Source organism: Schistocerca nitens, chromosome 5 (genome assembly GCF_023898315.1).
Source record: "Schistocerca nitens isolate TAMUIC-IGC-003100 chromosome 5, iqSchNite1.1, whole genome shotgun sequence".
Lineage (NCBI taxonomy): Eukaryota > Metazoa > Arthropoda > Insecta > Orthoptera > Acrididae > Schistocerca > Schistocerca nitens.
Genome location: NC_064618.1, coordinates 352,494,992 through 352,515,010, shown reverse-complemented (window position 1 = coordinate 352,515,010; position 20,019 = coordinate 352,494,992). Strand labels below are relative to the sequence as shown.

The 20,019-nt window shown below is 42.0% G+C and overlaps 1 protein-coding gene across 1 annotated transcript in view; it reads right to left on the bottom strand.

The window, feature by feature from the left end:
- Nucleotides 1–3,103: 3,103 nt before the first annotated feature.
- The window catches only part of LOC126260218 (trypsin-1-like), a 96,458-nt gene continuing 79,542 nt past the window's right edge, over nucleotides 3,104–20,019 (bottom strand). Inside the window, exon 7 of the mRNA XM_049957518.1 lies at nucleotides 3,104–3,315. Coding sequence (XP_049813475.1) covers nucleotides 3,163–3,315 — 153 coding nt within the window. The 3' untranslated portion in view covers nucleotides 3,104–3,162. The remainder of the gene's footprint in view (nucleotides 3,316–20,019) is intronic.

Here is a 20,019-nt window from a genome sequence, read left to right as displayed (position 1 = left end):
GCTCGCTACTTTGAGATTGCCACAGGAGGTCGAACGTACGAGTAGTTGTGCATCAGCCCCGAATGTGGTGGATTCATTACCCACCGAGGCGAATTAGTATGAATGCGTGGTGTCTAGTCCGAAACAACGACACTATTCATAATAATGATATTCTGTGACATAGTAGTAGAGATTTATCGATGATCAGCGATACTGAAATCATCATTCGTCGAAGAGGGACTGCGTCTGCAAGATTCCCGTAGATGCTGTTTACGTCTGTACTGTGGCTCACACAACACAGCCACAGGGCCTGGCACCGAGTGCAGTCGTCAGCGAAGTAGACTGCCAGCATATGTTGCAGCCAGCTGGACAGACGCTAGCTGTTGACTGAGCGACTACTGGCTCACTCCTGTGGCGCAAGTACATGTCTGCCATCCCAGATCTCAGTACTGCAGAACCATTGTTTTTTTTCCCCTAGTCATCAGTTTTCTGGTTGGTCTGATGTGCCTCACCAAGAATTCCTCTTCTGTGCTGACCTCTTCATCGCAAAGTAATACTTGTATCCTCTCCGTCTTCCTCTACAGTTTTGACCCTCCACAGCTGCCTCTAGTACACTATAGGCTATTCCCAGATATTGTGTAACACATGCTTTATTATCCTGTCCCTTCTTCTTGCCAGTGTTTTCAAATGGTTCAAATGGCTCTGAGCACTATGGGACTTAACATCTGAGGTCATTAGTCCCCTAGAATTTAGAACTACTTAAACCTAAGTAACCTAAGGACATCACACACATCCATTCCCGACGCAGGATTCGAACCTGCGACCGTAGCAGTCCTGCGGTTCCAGACTGAAGCGCCTAGAACCGCTCGGTCCCAGTGCTTTCAACATGTTCTTTTCTTTGCCCATTCCGTTGAGAACCCCATCTGTCTTTATCATAAGCCGGCCGGTGTGGCCGAGCGGTTCTAGGCGCTTCAGTCTGGAACCGCGCGACCGCTACGGTCGCAGGTTCGAATCCTGCCTCGGGCATGGATGTGTGTGATGTCCTTAGGTTAGTTAGGTTTAAGTAGTTCTAAGTTCTAGGGGACTGATGACCTCAGATGTTAAGTCCCATAGTGCTCAGAGCCATTTGAACCATTTGAATCTTTATCATATCCGTCCACATAGTTTTCTGAGTTCTTCTGTAGCAGGATGTCTCAGACACTTCAGTTGTCTTGTATTCCGGTTTTCCCACCATCCGTGATTCACTACCATACAGTGATGTGCTCCAACAGTAAATTCTCTGAAATCTGTTCCTCAGATTGAGACCTATGTTTGATAACAGTAGACTTCTCTTGGCCAGGAATATGCTCTGTCCCTGTGCTGGTCTGCTGTTTATGTGTTTCAACTATCAAGGATGATTTTGCTTCCAAGGTAGCAAAATTCCTTAACTTAGTGTACTTCACCGGATCGTGTGGCACCAGATTCAACACTAAGTGTCCATCTCATTACCGGTGAAATTTACGCTGCTACGAATACAGCGCTGACAGTACTAGTGGACCATCACTTCCACTCCTATCATAAACAACGCGTGCAACCTGTCGTGCCAAATACTTTTAAACCCAGAGTGCATTTCTGTCAGTGTTGCATACCACACTGCTGCAGTGCGCAACTTTTTCCAGTTTGTGTTATGTAGTGATACCGCCAGTGGCGAAGTTTTGAACTGGAGCAAGTTGTCACCTAATCATACACCGCAATCGTATAACATCACCAGCAATGATTCTCTGTCTAGCTTGTTGGCCGGAATTGTACAAGATTTATTAAAAGCATCATGTTTGATCAGAGGGACTGACTGGGCACATTACTTGGTGTCTGTTAGAGGTGTGCTGGAGACAGCACGTCTTGTTTTTCGTGGTTTCACAACATCTGTGCTCCACCCTATATCGATAGTAGTGTTGCTGACCACCTGAACAACCGAGTCGATCGTCTTACCATGGGAAGGGAATATTTTTTCTATCTCAATCGCGATCGCTAGGTACCATTCTTATAGTATATTAGTTGCAATGGTGTTCACAACCATGATAAACTTCTTAAATTATATCAGTTACTCGTATGGCTATTATCATTGTTTTATTCCATAAGGTTCACAACAACGTTGTTTCAGCCGTGTAGCCATTCTCAAGTGTCTGCCATCCATATCAGGTACTGTACGGTAAACTGCACAATATAAAGAAAACACTTTTTGTGTAGTCGACACAATAAAAGGAGAAATTACGAAGCATAGCCTATTATTAGCAAATACCACGGTTACACCCGACGTACTTTTCTAAATCGCATAACTGTGGATGCAGAGCGTAGCGAATTACATAAAACTGAAAGAAGTAGGCATGTAGTAACGTCTGAATATTGTTTAAACATTTGGAAAATTGAATATTACAGTATAAATAGTTCTCATGTGTCGCCTACACCGTCATCCTAAAATTTCCGAGACAGATTTATTCCCGCAGTATAAGTATGAACTGCCAACTGTAAACAGACGAAAATTAGGATTATGCGAGTCAGTTGTGTGCAGACAGAGTTAGGTGGTGGCCGTGAGGGCGTTGGAGGAAGAGGAAAATGTTTGCAAAATTTATGTGACACACTTTGGTACCCAAACAAAGACAAAGGCCGCGAATTGATTGAAATGAAAAACGCGGGCAGTTCTTTTATGGAAAAAATCATAATCTGTGACGAGATTTGGTGTTATCAATGCGAAGCTACTGCAATATGATAAAGTGCAGAAATCCACAAGAAGGGTCAACGCTTTGACAACATAACCGACTTTCAACCCAGTGCGACGCGCAAGTTGAACGACATTTCAAAGAAAGACTTTTCTAACAATTTTACACAGTTGTATAAACGTTGTATGCGTCGCACTCAAGTGAGGAGGAACTACGTAGCACAGCTGAGATTAAAACAACGATCTTAAAATTTTTGCCTCTTTTATTATTATTACTATTATTATTATAATGATTATTATTATTATTAATCCCGTCTCGAAATTTTCTGGACTGACAGGGTTGTGCAGTGATGCACACTAGGATAATGTCTTCCTCTATGTTGTACTATCTGTAACACCGTATTTCTCTCTTGTGTTATTGGAGTCGTGCGGACATTAAATCAGCGGGTATCGAACATAAACTTCGATATGTTTATCGACGTTGACTGTTACTTGGTGGATATATGCTCGCTGATCCAATCGATGAAGTACGAAACTTCTGAGAAGACTCCAGGTAAACCTTCGGAGGCGCAGGGCTTCTCGGACCATGAGACTATTCCGATCTGCTGGCCATTTGCTATGAGGGGACCTCCTGAATCTCCCTGAAAAAGAAAAATTGTTTATTACCGGTATTCAGGCAGGCAATAAAACTATCACGACTGATGTCAAAGTGTTAGGTACACTGCAGTTCAACAGTAAATTGAGAGTAAAAAATTGGTTTTAAAAAGGCAACAAAGTATGGTACATGTAAAACCTATTCGATTCTTTAGGCAATGATCCCTCATGCACTAAATCACAAAATCTTTGATAAAGTTATTTAATACCGTCAGACAAACAAAATACGTTCTTGTGAATCAGATGTGTAGGCATGTAACAGGACTGAACCCTTGCTAGTAGATGGAGCTCAGTACGTTTTTATCAATGGCCACGCACTGAGAGAAGTGGAAATAACATCAAGTGTGTCTTGAGAAGCTGTAATAGGACAGTCACAGTTCATGGTAAATCGCCTTTTTGACAGATATAGAAAAAAAAATGTGGAGCCAACCATGACAGGCATTATCAGCAAATAGTCAAGTGTAGTATATTTCGGACTAAGACTGATCAGTTCGTATCTCAAAATGGCAGCACTTCCCAACCAACATATCACAATGTTCTGTAGTTCCTGTATCTATTGTTGTTGCTGTTGTGGTCTTCAGTCCTGAGACTGGTTTGATGCAGCTCTCCATGCTACTCTATCCTGTGCAAGCTTCATCATCTCCCAGTACCTACTGCAACCTACATCCTTCTGAATCTGCTTAGTGTATTCATCTCTTGGTCTCCCTCTACGATTTTTATCCTCCACGCTGCCCTCCAATGCTAAATTTGTGATCCCTTGATGCCTCAAAACATGTCCTACCAACCGATCCCTTCTTCTGGTCAAGTTGTGCCAAGAACTTCTCTTCTCCCCAATCCTATTCAATACCTCCTCATTAGTTACGTGATCTACCCACCTTATCTTCAGCATTCTTCTGTAGCACCACATTTCGAAAGCTTCTATTCTCTTCTTGTCAAAACTGGTTATCGTCCATGTTTCACTTCCATACATGGCTACACTCCATACAAATACTTTCAGAAACGACTTCCTGACACTTAAATCTATACTCGATGTTAACAAATTTCTCTTCTTCAGAAACGATTTCCTTGCCATTGCCAGTCTACATTTTATATCCTCTCTACTTCGACCATCATCAGTTATTTTACTCCCTAAATAGCAAAACTCCTTTACTACTTCAAGTGTCTCATTTCCTAATCTAATCCCCTCAGCATCACCCGATTTAATTCGACTACATTCCATTATCCTCGTTTTGCTTTTGTTGATGTTCATCTTATATCCTCCTTTCAAGACACTGTCCATTCCGTTCAACTGCTCTTCCAAGTCCTTTGCTGTCTCTGACAGAATTACAATGTCATCGGCGAACCTCAAAGTTTTTACTTCTTCTCCATGAATTTTAATACCTACTCCGAATTTTTCTTTTGTTTCCTTTACTGCTTGCACAATATACAGATTGAATAACATCGGGGAGAGGCTACAACCCTGTCTCACTCCTTTCCCAACCACTGCTTCCCTTTCATGCCCCTCGACTCTTATAACTGCCATCTGGTTTCTGTACAAATTGTAAATAGCCTTTCGCTCCCTGTATTTTACCCCTGCCACCTTCAGAATTTCAAAGAGAGTATTCCAGTTAACGTTGTCAAAAGCTTTCTCTAAGTCTACAAATGCTAGAAACGTAGGTTTGCCTTTTCTTAATCTTTCTTCTAAGATAAGTCGTAAGGTTAGTATTGCCTCACGTGTTCCAACATTTCTACGGAATCCAAACTGATCTTCCCCGAGGTCGGCTTCTACCAGTTTTTCCATTCGTCTGTAAAGAATTCACGTTAGTATTTTGCAGCTGTGACTTATTAAACTGATAGTTCGGTAATTTTCACATCTGTCAACACCTGCTTTCTTTGGTATTGGAATTATTATATTCTTCTTGAAGTCTGTGGGTATTTCGCCTGTCTCATACATCTTGCTCACCAGATGGTAGAGTTTTGTCATGACTGGCTCTCCCAAGGCCATCAGTAGTTCTAATGGAATGTCGTCTACTCCCGGGGCCATGTTTCGACTCAGGTATCTATTACATACCTATATTTCCATAATGAATAAGCGGCACTCTTAAACAGAGGGTTTGTTCTGTGAGTCTCCGGGCTTTCCCTGTGGGTATGTTAAATAAAACACTACCGGTTTTGCCGGCGGATCACGTTTTATAAATTCCACAATATTTCTTGGAGGCAACTGGTCCACATCATCATCCGAATGCACATGCGCAACTTTCACATGAGGTCTCCATAACAAGACCGTCACCATGAGGACGCCAGCAGTTGGTATATACCATCAGTAACCGGCAGACACTGCTTGACGGTACTGATCAGTGGCCTCAAAGAAATATTGTCAGATTCACAAAGGATAATCCAGGTCCGAGACCCATGTATTGGATTATGGTGTTTGTGTTATTTATTATCTATGTATTTTTGTATTGGAATCATTAGTCTTTCTTTGTGTACATGTTAGAAAATGATGGCAATAAGAAAATTTAAAAAACGCTTGCTTCTGACGAGGAACTGTCAGTTGAGAATCCGGTGTAAAAAAACAAATTTAGTTCATCATAGAGTCCTCCTCCTTTTAAGCAGAAATAATCACTGCATCCACAGAAAATTTAGAAATTTCAATCATTGTTGGTAATTTACACACATGGTATTTTGTTTAACATGTAATAACAAATTTACGTGTGAACTTAAAAAGAAAATTTATTTTCATCTGGGCTTTACCGAATCAGTCCAGATCCGTGTGCTTCAGAATCTCAGAGTCTGTGATAAGTACGACCAGCTAGAGCGAGCACATGACACCAACGTCTACAATCAACACTGTCATTTACAACCAGTGTCTGTGTCATCTGTAACACATTTAGCTGAGTGGTTGCCATCTTTTACCCACCAGACTGTCTCAAAAAATGGTTCAAATGGCTCTGAGCACTATGGAACTTAACTTCTGAGGTCATCAGTCCCCTAGAACTTAGAACTACTTAAACCTAACTAGCCTAAGAACATCACAAACATCCATGCCCGAGGCAGGATTCGAACCTGCACCGTAGCGGTCATGCGGTTCCAGACTGTAGTGCATAGAACCGCTCGGCCACTCCGGCCGGCACCAGACTGTCTCATGTGCACGTTGCTGAGCAACATTGATATTTGATTTTCACGAAATTATCTTCAAAATGGTGCCTGTAGGTGCTAAGAGCTGCAAGGTTCGAACTTCTACGTAGGACATTGGGTTTCTGAGGGTTATTTGGAAAGCAAGGAAAGATCTGTCGCAAAATAGAAACCCCAATGAAAATCAAAACTGTTTTCTTTCCGACAGTTAACTACATCTTCTAGGTGCTCCTCTACACAGTCGCCGTTCCAACTTACACATATGTCGTAGCGATGTACGAACTTTCCAATACCCTATTAATCGATGGCAGCCTCCTGTGCTTTCCGACAATTGTCTATGCTGGACTACAACTCGTTGTCTGTGCCAAAATATCGTTTTTATAGCCAGCTGTTCATGTGAGCACCCCGTCTTCAGGCCACGAGTGGCCTACCGGGACCATCTGACCGCCGTGTCATCCTCCGAGGAGCATGCGGATAGGTCGTTATGATGGTATTCGGTCGAGTAGCTCCTCAATTGTGGCATCACGAGGCTGAGTGCACCCAGAAAAATGGCAACAGCCCATGGCGGCTGGATGGTCAGCCAGCCAAGTGCTGGCCACGCCCAACAGCGCTTAACTTAGGTGATCTCACGGGAACCGGTGTATCCATGTGAGCAGAAATGAAAATTAGAGGGAACCAAGTCCAGGCTGTACAGTTGGTGATCGAACATTTCCCACTGAAAACGCTGCAGGAGCGTACTCAAGGCCCCTGCAGTATGCGGCCTAGAACTGTGTTAAAGAAGGACATGCATGACAGTGACGTTATGTGGGGTTGCGTAAAATAAGGCGAAAGCTCCTGGTGGGCACCCATACTCGGCAGGAGACACTACTTTCTAGGCATCTTTAAGCATTCACTGTGCTCACGACAGAGAAGAACGACGTGACGCTACCTATGGGCATACTAGAGACTGTGCTCAACACGCCTCTGTGTTTCACTGTGGTTTCCATTTCGCGACCTATCTTCCTTTCCGAATTGCCCTTGTACAAAGGCTAAGTGCCTAATCCTCTGTAAGATATAATTATTAGCTCTACCCCTAGTTTTAATTTAGTCGTCTTTAGCAATTTACATGATATACACGTAATGAAAACACTGCCCAGGAAGTAGTATGCCAAATTACAGTCCGAAAAGGATCGAAATATGGTATAGTGGTGAAAAGATTTTTACAGTGGCTACTAAAGTGAATTGTCAATGGAAATGTGTAGATTCTGAAAGTATACGTCGCTGCACACTTCAGAAAGAGTTTGCAGTAGACCTGCCTATATCTTTCCCAGATAACGAAGTTGATCCCGCCCTAGAAGATATCGATGTTATCGAGTCAAGGACGGATTGCGGCAACTCAGTATAGGCTGTGTGCTGTCCCAGCAGTCAGCTGGTGCTGGCACCGAGAGAGCAGAAGGCCTTTTTATGCAGCGTCCGACAGCTCCAATAGGTTGTTCACCAAGTGAAGGCTGTTGACATCATCCTCGTAATCTGCTACTGCTACCTAGTAGCTCTCTACTGGATTAGACTACGGCATGCCAATCGGACTGCGCTGATAACGACTTTGCGAGGGATTACAGACTTTCTGGTATAATTCTTCCACCGCCTGACCCAACTCGTTCACGTTTTGTGGACTGTAACTTTCTTCTGTGATTGTTTCATTACGAATTAATAAAATTAATTAATAGGACTACAAGCAATGTCTCCTCAACGAGCCTTCAGCGAAGGTAGCTGCGTATGGGCCCCCACAGCGGGTGCCTGGTTCATGCACCCATGTTAACTGCTGTTCATCGGCGACGAAGGCTGGAATTCGCACGCAAAAACCGCAACAGGACGTCCACTGAGTGGCGACAGGCTGCCTTTTCAAGTGAATCACGTTTTATGTTTCAGCGTTGTGAAACGTCTGAAAGAAAACACCCTGGAACAACTGTCGGAAAAGTCCAGGTCGGAGGAGGGAGGGTTATGGTCTGGGGAATTCCCTGCGTGATCGCGTCATTCTGCAAGGCACAATGGATCAACATAGGTACGCATCTATCTTTGGGGACCATGTATACGGCTACTGGCAGTTTGTCTTTCGTCGCCACGATTGTAACCACCAGGAGGACACTGCAACGTGCTACACAACTCGCAGTGTGTGTTCACGGTGTGAAGAGCACCAGGATGAGTTTACCGTACTCGCCTGGCCACCAAACTCGCAGATTAAAACCCAATCTAGAATCTGTGGGACCACCTCAATCGGCCTGTTCGCGCCATGGATCCCCAACCGAGAAACCTAGCGCAGCTGCCCACAGCAATGAAGTCGGCATGGCTCTACATTCCTGACGGTAACTTCCAAAACCTCACTGAGTGTCTTCCTGCACGTTCCCACTGCAAGAGATGGTCATTCAGGCTTTCAGTCGATAGTCACATCAATGTGACTTGACCGTGTATGTGGGAGTTTGCTGTGTCCCATCATATCAAAATCAGCCTTCCTCCTTGAGAGGGTTGAAGCGTGGGATCACTGAAATGTGGTTACCTCCCGACTTACGGCTCCAGTTTCATTAAGTTATGTTATTCAGTCAGTGAACGGTCGATACCGGTCTTACCGGTTATTTCTCTGATATTCACATGAGCAGTTTGCAAATATGTAAAGGAGGAAGTCGTTTCAACCTTGCTCCCTGCCGTGATGTGGCTCTTGCGGAAGGAAATGTGGTCCTTACCCTTACATTTCATACAGGATACCTTTTTCCGTTTGAAGCACTGATCTTAGTTGTGGCCACGTCTAAGGCATAAGGCGCAGCAGTTCGTTTCCTTCGCGACTCTGTTCTAGCCTGTAAGCTTGCACCCTTTAGTCAGTCTTGGCCCCAGTGTTCCCATTCACTGCATTACCCACAGAAAGCTCCCGAATTTTATTGTTTCTTCTTCTTGTCACCCGTCGTTTTAATCTCCACATGAAATGCGAATACCATGTGTAGCCTACACAATTACCTGGTGGAACAGTATCTTCACGTATGTTGTGTGTTCCTTCCATCTCTTCCTTTGAACGCTCCACGAGGTATTTGAGTTTTCCTTCTTGGATCTTTTGCCTTCATGCATGGATAAGCCAGTGTCTGGAAATATCCTGTGAGAATGCACGTAGATGTTTGGCAGTGAGCAATCTAAAAGAAACCACGTCCTCTCCCAGTGCTCATAGTGCTTGAATATGCTTATGGCAGTCATTGTACGTGGCGCTGAGAGCTTCTGGACAGCATGAAGTAGAAGATTTAGGGTTCTCCAAGGGGTCTAGGTGGCTTTGGATAATTCTGTTCTCATTGCTTTATTTGGATTTGAAATCATTCTTCGCCTTCTAATATGCGTCAGCTGTGAAAGAAGTCCGATCGGCCAAGCCCTTATGTTGCATATCTAGATATCCACAGAAGAATATATGCCGATTAATAATAGACGATGTCGGAGTTTCACCTTTGGAAGGTATGAGCTGCTCCCTGAATCGAGCCCATGCTTGCATGCCACATAAATTAGGATGCAGTTGGCTGGCAGGCAACTTCACATCTGTGCAGGCGTCATGGTGAGCTTTTGAGGTTGGCAAATGACTATCACTTGTATTTCTACCACCTGAACGTGCTCCTATTAGAACCTCTTTCGCTTTGGGATAGCGCGTTTGCATTTGTTGGTACAGTCGTGGCAACTTTCTGTATCGGCCTCGTATTCAGTGTCATCCAGCAAATGCTGTACTTAATCACAGAGTGTAATCAGCTCTTCTAGGGGTTTCTGCAGTCGAAGCTGACAGGGTCCAATTTCCCCAGCTGGTATGAAAACATCAAATGTGTTTACGTGGCTCAGGAAATGCGCAGTGTTCAGAGTGCAGATTTGTTCTCTGTCGTCACAATTTGGGGAGAATCAAGGTTTCTGCGTCCGTCCTGCTACTACCGTGAGGATGTGCCTGTATACCTGTAACAAACAGTCGCTAAGAGATGGCGCCGCTGTTTGGTAGTATGGTAAGTTCTCTTTGTACTATGCAAAAATATGCCAACTGGACTATATTGCTCTGTTACTAAAATGCCTGCATCAAGTAACATCACAAAACAAAAAGAGTCTACCAGTAAGATCAGTGCGAGTCCAGTACAGCAATGCTGCAACTATTTTCCTTGAACTGGACGTGGTTAGACCTGATCTAAATTCGAGATTTAAGTCTTCTTCATCGATGTCGCACCTCCCTCTTCCCTTTCTCCCCCTCCTCCCCCCAGCTTCCGCTACCCCCATACCTTCATTCCTCCCACCATCACCTCTTCCATTGGCATCTTTTCTCTCCCCCCCCCCCCCCCCCCACAACTTTCTTCCCATATTGGCAGGTCCCCGGACTCGCACACGTTAAGTGGACATTCGCGCGCCGGAGATCATCGCCATCAGTTTCTTGTGCCGCCACACTCCTTCGTTCACTTGTACCGTCTAAGTCATCAGTGTTTGTGCGCAGTGCCGACAGTTTTTCGTGTTTTTTCGTCGAGTGTGAACGGCTTTTTTTTTAATTTTTGTATCTACTGTTTTTTAACCACCACTCTGTTACTTTTCTGTCTTCATTTTCTCTTTTATTGTAATGCTTGTGGTTGAAGAGCGGAGATTTATCCGCTGCCAGCCCACCTTTGTATGAGGTGAAAAATAACAATAAAGAAAAAAAAAGATGTCGCACCCACTTGAATGTGTTGTAGTAATTAATTTTTTCATATGATCCCAAGTTTCACCACCGAAATGTTGCGTCTTACTACTGTTTAAAGGAATTCAATACAGTAACTTTAGGACATACTTTTATTCACAGCACCCACTACAGTTACAGTTACATCACACACACACACACACACGTATATGCTTTACTGGGCATCACTACAGTTCGCTATAATACGCCAACAGACGGCATATTCCTAGAGAGCCTGCACACACGCTCTTTGTTATTCCCCAACACAAGCTAGGCTGAAAAAGAACGACCACTATCTGTTAGAGGCATTTAATATGTCTGTCAGAAGGTTGGAAAACATCAAAACGTAATGTTGTACCCCCTGTTGGTAACAAAGTTTGAACAATGGTTATCTGTGTGGAGTATCAGTGTTTGCAACATGGCCATCTGTTTCTGCAGATCATCAATGGTACAGTGTGCTGATCCTTGGGCTGCAGTCCTTTGGACCATACTTCGATCCAAAGAGTTCCATTCAAGCTCGTTAGCATTTACCTAGTGAGTGAGCTGGCGACTGTAAACACCTGAATCTTCATGTTACAGACACCTGTGTAACGAGGTAGACCTTCATGATGCCCCCTATTAACCATCAGAATCAAAATCCCGTTCAAATGTACCAGTTTGTAGGTACTAAATGCCTTGCAGTCCGTAAAGATCCTACTAAAAGGAGCCTGCGACATAAGAGAACACTGTTCTACAACAATACTAGATGGCTTGTAACATGGCCCAGCAGAAAAGACTCCGAGGTGCTCCTTCTAGGCTAAATTACGAACCAACGATACACCAGCTCACCATTAGTGAATTTAGTCGTGAACTATGTTCACATGGGGCTCCGAACTTGATTTTCGTAAACCAGTTTCCTTGTTCCGCTTTTGATTGGACCTATTAACACTCCAATACCGATTCTGGAATTGTGGCCAGCACTGGGGTATCTTTAAATTGTTGGAGTGTTATAATGTTCACCAATTACCTTCCATATATTGTCCACAAGTTGCATGATTTCAGTGGGTAATAAAATAGCGTAGCATGTATTAAATGGCACTGATAAGCTCTAAAATATATTTTCGTGAACACTGCCCTCCTCTTCTTCCTTCAAATGGTTGAAATGGCTCTAAGCACTATGGGACTTAACATTTGAGGTCGTCAGTCCCCTAGACTTTGAACTACTTAAACCTATCTATCCTAAGGACATCACACACATCCATGCCCGCGGCAGGATTCGATCCTGCGACCGTAGCGGCAGAGCAGTTCCGGACTGAAGCGACTAGAACCGCTCGGCCACAGCGCCCGGCTCTTCTTCCTTAGAAGTTCATTGACACCTATTAGGAAATCGTGGTCTCTCTGCATTAAAAATATTACAAAGGAACTGATAACTTTATTCTGTTGTGCTGATTTACAAACGCCATTCGTGTTTTCCGAAGTTAGATCTCCGTCTTCTGCAAATTGTGTTGCTTGTAAACGTAGAGATGGGGCTCAGGAGGCCACGTTCGGTGTTTGATGGGAATGCGTATTACAGGTCACCTAACATGCGACCACTAAAATGTAATAATACACTATCGTAAGGAAAATGTGTGATTAAGAATGTCACAAGGTTGGTAGCCATTGAGGACACTACATTAGCCGCATGTCTTTGGCTACTTAAAAAGAAAAATAAAGGCCCAGCGCTCAAAAAAAATGGTTCAAATGGCTCTGAGCACTATGGGACTCAACTGCTGAGGTCATTAGTCCCCTAGAACTTAGAACTAGTTAAACCTAACTAACCTAAGGACATCACAAACATCCATGCCCGAGGCAGGATTCGAACCTGCGACCGTAGCGGTCTTGCGGTTCCAGACTGCAGCGCCTTTAACCGCACGGCCACTTCGGCCGGCCCAGCGCTCAATTATAGGACTTTTCCCCTATTGCTGTTAATTTTTCTTCCATTCTGGAGCCTTCTCCACAGCCATGAAACTATGCTCTGGGTGGCATCCTATCTAGTACTGACTGTATCTTCCCTCTAGTCCCATAATTATTCAGTACATATAATGACATTCACATATTTTCACAATTCCGTACTACTTCCATAAAACGGACATCTGTAATGTTTTCTGGCAAACTCACACAGTACACATTCAGTAAGTATACAGAAGAACTCTACTCACATGAAGTGCTGCAGGGACGAAAGCGCAAGTTTAACACAAGGGCAACTATTATGAGCGACAGGTATGAAGGCGACCGGATTTACTTTGATATATATGGAGCCGTTAAGACAAGAATATGACGTAGTGTCCTGTAACAAGTACCTTCGGCCAAAACAATGTTGCTAATAATGTTGTGCTACCTGCGATATATCCTGCGTCAAGGAGACTGAAAGAACGCTGCAATCCTTTGCGTCCTTCTCATGTAACCAGTTGCTACGACACTGAAACTAATGTAAATTATGTGAAAGAGGCAATGCTACTTCCATTTATGAATTTTGTATTTCAGAAAACATTTTATTTTTATGTTCCACAGTTTTTTATTTGGCGTGATTGTTTCATTCGTTACCGTTCCTCAGCTGAATTTTAGGAAATGGCTAACTGACAAAAACATTTATCTCCTTCGCCTTTGAGCTCCTCTTCACAGGTTTATAATTATCTGATTACTGTTTAATTACTCATCATAGCTACTATGACGTTTCCAAAGTAACTGATCAAGATCACATAATTCTAAGATTCTTCCATTTAAAACTGTACTTTCTCGATATACTGAGTTTCACCCACTTCACATAATACAAATAAAATGTAGCTAACACTTCGAAAAAATCTTTAAATTTTGGAGGATTTTGAAGCTTACTTTCTTCTCGAGCAAATGGTGTTGTTGTGGTCTTCAGTTCGATGACTGGTTTGATGCAGATCTTCATGCGACTCTATCCTGTGCGACCTAGCCTCTTCGTCTGCGAAGACCAACATATTCTTCCGAATCTGACGATTTTACTCCCCCTCCCCCCCCCCCACCCCCCACCACACCAGCACCCGTACTTCCCTCCAGTACTAAGTCGGTGATTCCTTGATGTCTCAGAATGTCTCCTATGAACCGATCCCTTCTTTTGGTCAATTTGTACCACAGATTTCTTGTCTCACCAGTTCTATCAGTACCTCATTCGTTACGTGTTTCATCTATCTAATCTTCAACATTCTTCTGTGGCACCGCATTTCGAAAGCTTCTATTCTCTTTTTGTCTAAACTGTTTATCATCCATGTTTCACTTCCATAGGTGGTTACACTGCAGCCAAATACATACTGGAAAGACATCCTAATACTTAAATCTATATTCGATGTTAAGAAATTTTTCTTCTTCAGACATTATTTTCTTGCCAATGCCATTTTAAATCCTCTCCACTTCAGACATCATCAGTTATATTGCTGCCCAGATTAGCAAAACTCATCTTCTACCTTAAGTGCCCCGTTTCCTAATGTAATTCCCTCAGCATCACCTGATTCAATTCGACTACATCACATATTCTTGTTTTGCTTTTGTTGATCTTCATATTATATCCTCCTTTCAAGAAAATGTCCAATCAGTTCAACTGTTCTTCCGAATCCTTTGCTGTCTCTGTCAGAATTACAATGTCACCAGCAAACCCCAAAGTTTCAATTTGTTTTCTCTGAACCTTAATTAGTATTCCACATGTTTCCTTAATCTCCATTACTGCTTTTTCCTTGTACAGACTGAACGACATTGGGGATAGGCTACAACCCTGTCTCACTCCCTTCTCAACAACTGCTTCCCTTGCATGCCCGTCGACCCTTATTACTGCCGTCTGGTTTCTGTGCAGGTTGTAAATAGCCTTTCGTTCCCATATTTTACCCCTGCTATTTTCAGAATTTCAAAGAGCCAATATTGTCAAAAGTTTTCTCTAAGTCTAAAAAATCCTATCAACTTAAATTTACCTTTTTTTAATCTATGTGGTCGCAGGATTAGTAATGCCTCGCATGTTTCCACGTTTCTTCGGAATCCAAACTGATCTCCCCCGAGGTCGGCTCGTGTTAGTATTTTGCAACCATGACTTATGGAACTGACAGCTAGGTAATCTTCATACCTGTCAGCAACTGCTTTCTTTGGAACTGGAATTATTACCTTCTTCTTGATTTCTGATGGTATTTCGCCTGTCTCATACATCTTCGCTCTCCTAAGGGCAGCAATAGCTCTGACGAAATATCGTCTACTCCCGGGGCCTTGCTTCGACTTAGATCTTTCAGACCTCTGTCAAATTCTTCTCGCAACATCGTATTTCTTATCTCATCTTCATATAAGTCTACTTCCCTTTCTTAAAACTGTCTTCAAGTCTATCTCCCTTGTATAGACCCTCTATATACCAAGTAAGCAGTCAGGATTTTGTCAAAAGATGGAGAGGGGGGGGGGGATTTGTTAAAGAGGACCTTCAAAGGGCTCATGTCTTAATTTTATTTTGGAAACTCATTAATTTATTTATTAATATTATCTACATAATTTGCTTTCAGGAAACGTTCATACAAAACGTCTATAAAAATAAGCAGGGAAATTTCTCTTACAAAAGCATAACATTTAGTAAGAACTACCCAGTTGCGTAATTGAATATTTCTTTCGTAAAATAAATACCAACTGTCTTCTCACAATAGTGATTTTATTTCCATGCACGAGGCATTTCGAGTCCTGGGCGATCATTTCCGGGTACTTTAACAGTCTACATCAATTTTTTTTCTTTTCTCAGATTTAGGTTCATTCTGGTCCTGGTAAGATTACGATGGTATATTACAAAGTGGCACGTTGTGAGTATAAGATTACAGAACTAAGACAAATCGAAAGATAACTTACTATTTCGAGTAGTGGATACATAGTTCTGAAGCGTGCAAACATATCTATGTGCGTATACGGGCATAGGTGTAGGAATGCACATAAACATGTTTACTCATACTGTGCGTCGAAATAATGTATCCAATATTGGAAACAGTAAATTACTTTTCGATTTAATTTTTTTTCTTTTTTTTTTTACAAACTTATACTCAAAATCCGCCATATTTTGATATACGAATGTAATCTCACCTGGACGAGACTTAATCTAAATCTGAGAATACAATAAGATTGATGTAGACTACTGAAGCACCTGAAGATCATCGCCCAGGGCTCCAAATGCCTCATGCATGGAAATAAAATCACTATTGTGATTGAAAGCGACTGTTCTTTACTTTATGAAGTAATATCGTCACAGAAGGAAATCTGACAAATAAGGATAAAATCAGGTAAAACATTCCTTTATTTGGCAATATGTTAATTTCACTCTATTGCCAAAGGAATTAAAATTCTAATACAACGTACTGCCTCACTGCTAACAAAAGACAACTCAGTCTTGTAACGCAAGGTTCACTATCGCGGAGCAGAGGAATCTTAATTTAGATTCAATAACTTATAAAGTTAAATGGGTTCATATTTGTTTGACAATAGCTGTGTTACTGCTACAAACCTGTATTTAAATTTACGACTTACCTGTAACCAATAAAAATTCCTTCACCACATCCAAGCACCCCAAGATCATCATTGAAGTCTCGAATTTTATTAAAGTATCTTTCATTTCATTAAAACTCTTCAGTTTTTAAGTGATCTATAACTTTTAAAAAATTATTATTTTATCAACCGACTTTAAACTACAACAACTCAGTTTATTTATAAAACATAAGGGAATACCCAGATACTTGAACTGTAGTTTTGAACTCTTAACATTGCTTCGTGCATTAATTTCAGCTCTACTTCTAATGTATGTGTCATCACAAATGAGTTTGTATTTATCCATGGTAATATGATTATGTAGTCTTTGATGGCAATAAATTCCTCTACGATGAACGACATAAATTGTCACCTGTATGACAGTTATCTACAAATACGTTAGAGATGATACGGTTGTATCACCGTTCCAAGGGTGTTAGGAATAAAACATTTCACAATATAACATGTTATTGTAGGAAAACTTGAAGGCATGACATATCCCCGTTTCACAAGTGAGCCAGTACAGAAACACAGTACAAAATGACGATCGCTAACCATTTTCAAGTGTAAAAATGGCTTTTAGTGTCAGGAGTTCCCGAGGAGATGTTCGGCTCGCCTTCTGAGCAGCACTTTTCATTGAAGCAGAGAGTCTACATCTTAAAGGAATTGGGATCTGTTAGGAGTGAAAGGAATTCGGAAGGAATTGGCCGTTGGCTATATTAAGGGACCAACCCCGGCATTTGCCTAAATTGAAAACGGGAAATCGCGGAAAACCATATTAGCGATTTACAGCAGATGGATTCCAAAAACCTCTCCTCCCGAATCCACGGATTGCTAGCTCAGCACCTCAAGCCGCAGTGCTGCCCCGGTCGGTGGAGAATGTGAAAAAATGGTTCTTGTACATACTTTTTAAATACAATAAAGTGAATCACACAAATTGCATGTTTTTCCTTTGACAGTGCATGAATGCTTTTTTTTACGATTAAGTATGCAGGAAATTCATGGCTTCAGTTATTGTAGCATTAGAAGAGTGTAAATAGATTTTGGGACGAAAAGGGTGGGATGCAGGGTACAGTCGGTTCTGACGAATCCAAGCGACCCTCTGAAAAAATCTTTTAGAATGTGGTGTTATCACATGCTCCTTCTGCTCTCCCTTAAGCTCTCTCCATCCTTCCGCATAGGAACCAGTTTTCATAATTGAGTACCGCCCGGGTGACGAGATCAGGGCTAACAATAATAGAGTTTTGAGAAACTTTTTAAAGAAACGCAACAATTGCCGTTTCGGCTATATTTTTGTTGATCAGTACAACTTCTGAGTGACACAGGGAAGTCCTGGTGTATTTTTATACATTGATTTTAGTTTAATGTTATTTGCAATGATGTTTACCGCTTCACTGCCTTGTGAAATACTGAAAAATTTCAACCCATAAGTTCTACCAGTCTCGATACAACTATTTTAGTTCTAGCATTAAACTGCTACAGGTGAGTAATTAGTGCACTGTAGTAGTGCGTACATATGTTTAACTTATAATAACGCCAGTGGACGAATCAAAACAGGTTTTTCTTCTTTCTTGTTACAGTCTTATCCGTAATTAGAAACTATGGGAATAGCACACAGCACAAAAATCATAAACGGCAGCACTTAGATTAAATTAATCTACAAGTAAGAACTGAACTGGTTAACAAAAGAAAAATTGAACTCAGGTAAGGCGAACAATGTGCAGAAGTAGATCTTGGCTAAATTAGGGACTGGTGAAAGCCATTAGTGTTAGCGATGTATCGATAGTTTAAATCTATCGATCACTTTGCTTCCTATCGATGGTGCTTATCCCATTTTCGTGGTAAAATTCAAAATCAAAAGATGAGGGGCGATCAAATGGTTTCCGTTCGATAATATATATATATATATATATATATATATATATATATATATATATAGCTTAGGGACTGATGACCTTAGCAGTTAAGTCCCATAAGATTTCACACACACACACACACACACACACACACATATATATATATATATATATATATATATATATATATATATATATATATGTGTGTGTGTGTGTGTGTGAAATCTTATGGGACTTAACTGCTAAGGTCATCAGTCCCTAAGCTTACACACTACTTAACCTAGATTATCCTAAGAACAAACACACACACCCATGCCCGAGGGAGGACTCAAACTTCCGTCGGGACCAGCCGCACAGCCCCCATGACTACAGCGCCTTAGACCACTCGGCTATCCGTTCGATAGCCGTACGGTCCAGAATCAGTATGCTGCTGAGGCGAAATCGCCGTAGACATTGAGGTAATCATCCTATCGACGCACCAGGTCGAAGGGCCCCGTTTGGTAAAACACCGTGTCCTGCTGCGTGAACAACTCCGTAATGGCCTGCTGTACATCCTTGTCCGACATAAACATCGACCCTACAAGGCCTTTTTTAAGGGATCCAAAGCATGATAATTGAATGGAGAGAGATCAGAGCTGTAGGGTAGGTGCTCCAGTGTCTCCTACTTGAGATGGCGTAACTTCTGCATCACGACATTTGGGACATGGGAACGTGCATTGTCATGAAGCAGCAGTACCCCTTGTCACATCTTTCCAGAATGTTTTTCAACAGACGTGCTGCCGTGTACACATTCATTCTCTGATGCATGCCTTGCTGTTCCCACGATCTGTTCTTCAGCAGCAAAGAAGCGAAGAAGAGCACGTTGGTCGTATTTGGACGTATTTGGTAATAACATCGACATAGTTCAGGTTTCCGCATTTATGGCAAACACGTCGGAAAGAAACAAACGACGGACTGATCCCTTGTAACATGCCGGCGCTTACATAACCGTATGGAAGTTGTGCTACGTATCATATACGCCGTAGTAACGCTGTCAAACGGAAAATTTTTGATCTCCCCTTACATCTTTCAATTTCATTACGCGGCAACTTGGTCTGGTGTAATTCCTGTAGACGGTATTTATCTTTCTACTAATTAAATATGCTTCTAAATCCTTACATTTGTTCTTCAGCCATTCCTACTTAGCCATTTTGCACTTCCTGTCAATGTCATTATTTTACACGTTTGTATTCCCTTTTATATACCTTATTTGCTGCATTTTTACATTTTTCGTCGATTAAATTCAATATCTCTTGTGTTACCCAAGGATTTCTACGAGCCCTTGTCTTTTTACCTACTAGGTCCTCTGCTGCCTTCACTATTTCATTTCTCAAAGCTACCCTTTCTTCTTCTACTGTATTCCTTTTCCCTTTTCTTGTCAGTCGTTCCCTAATGCTCCCTCTGGAACTCTCTAAAACCTCTAGTTCTTTATCCAGGTCCAATCTCCTGAAATTTCTTCATTTTTGCAGATTCTTCGGACT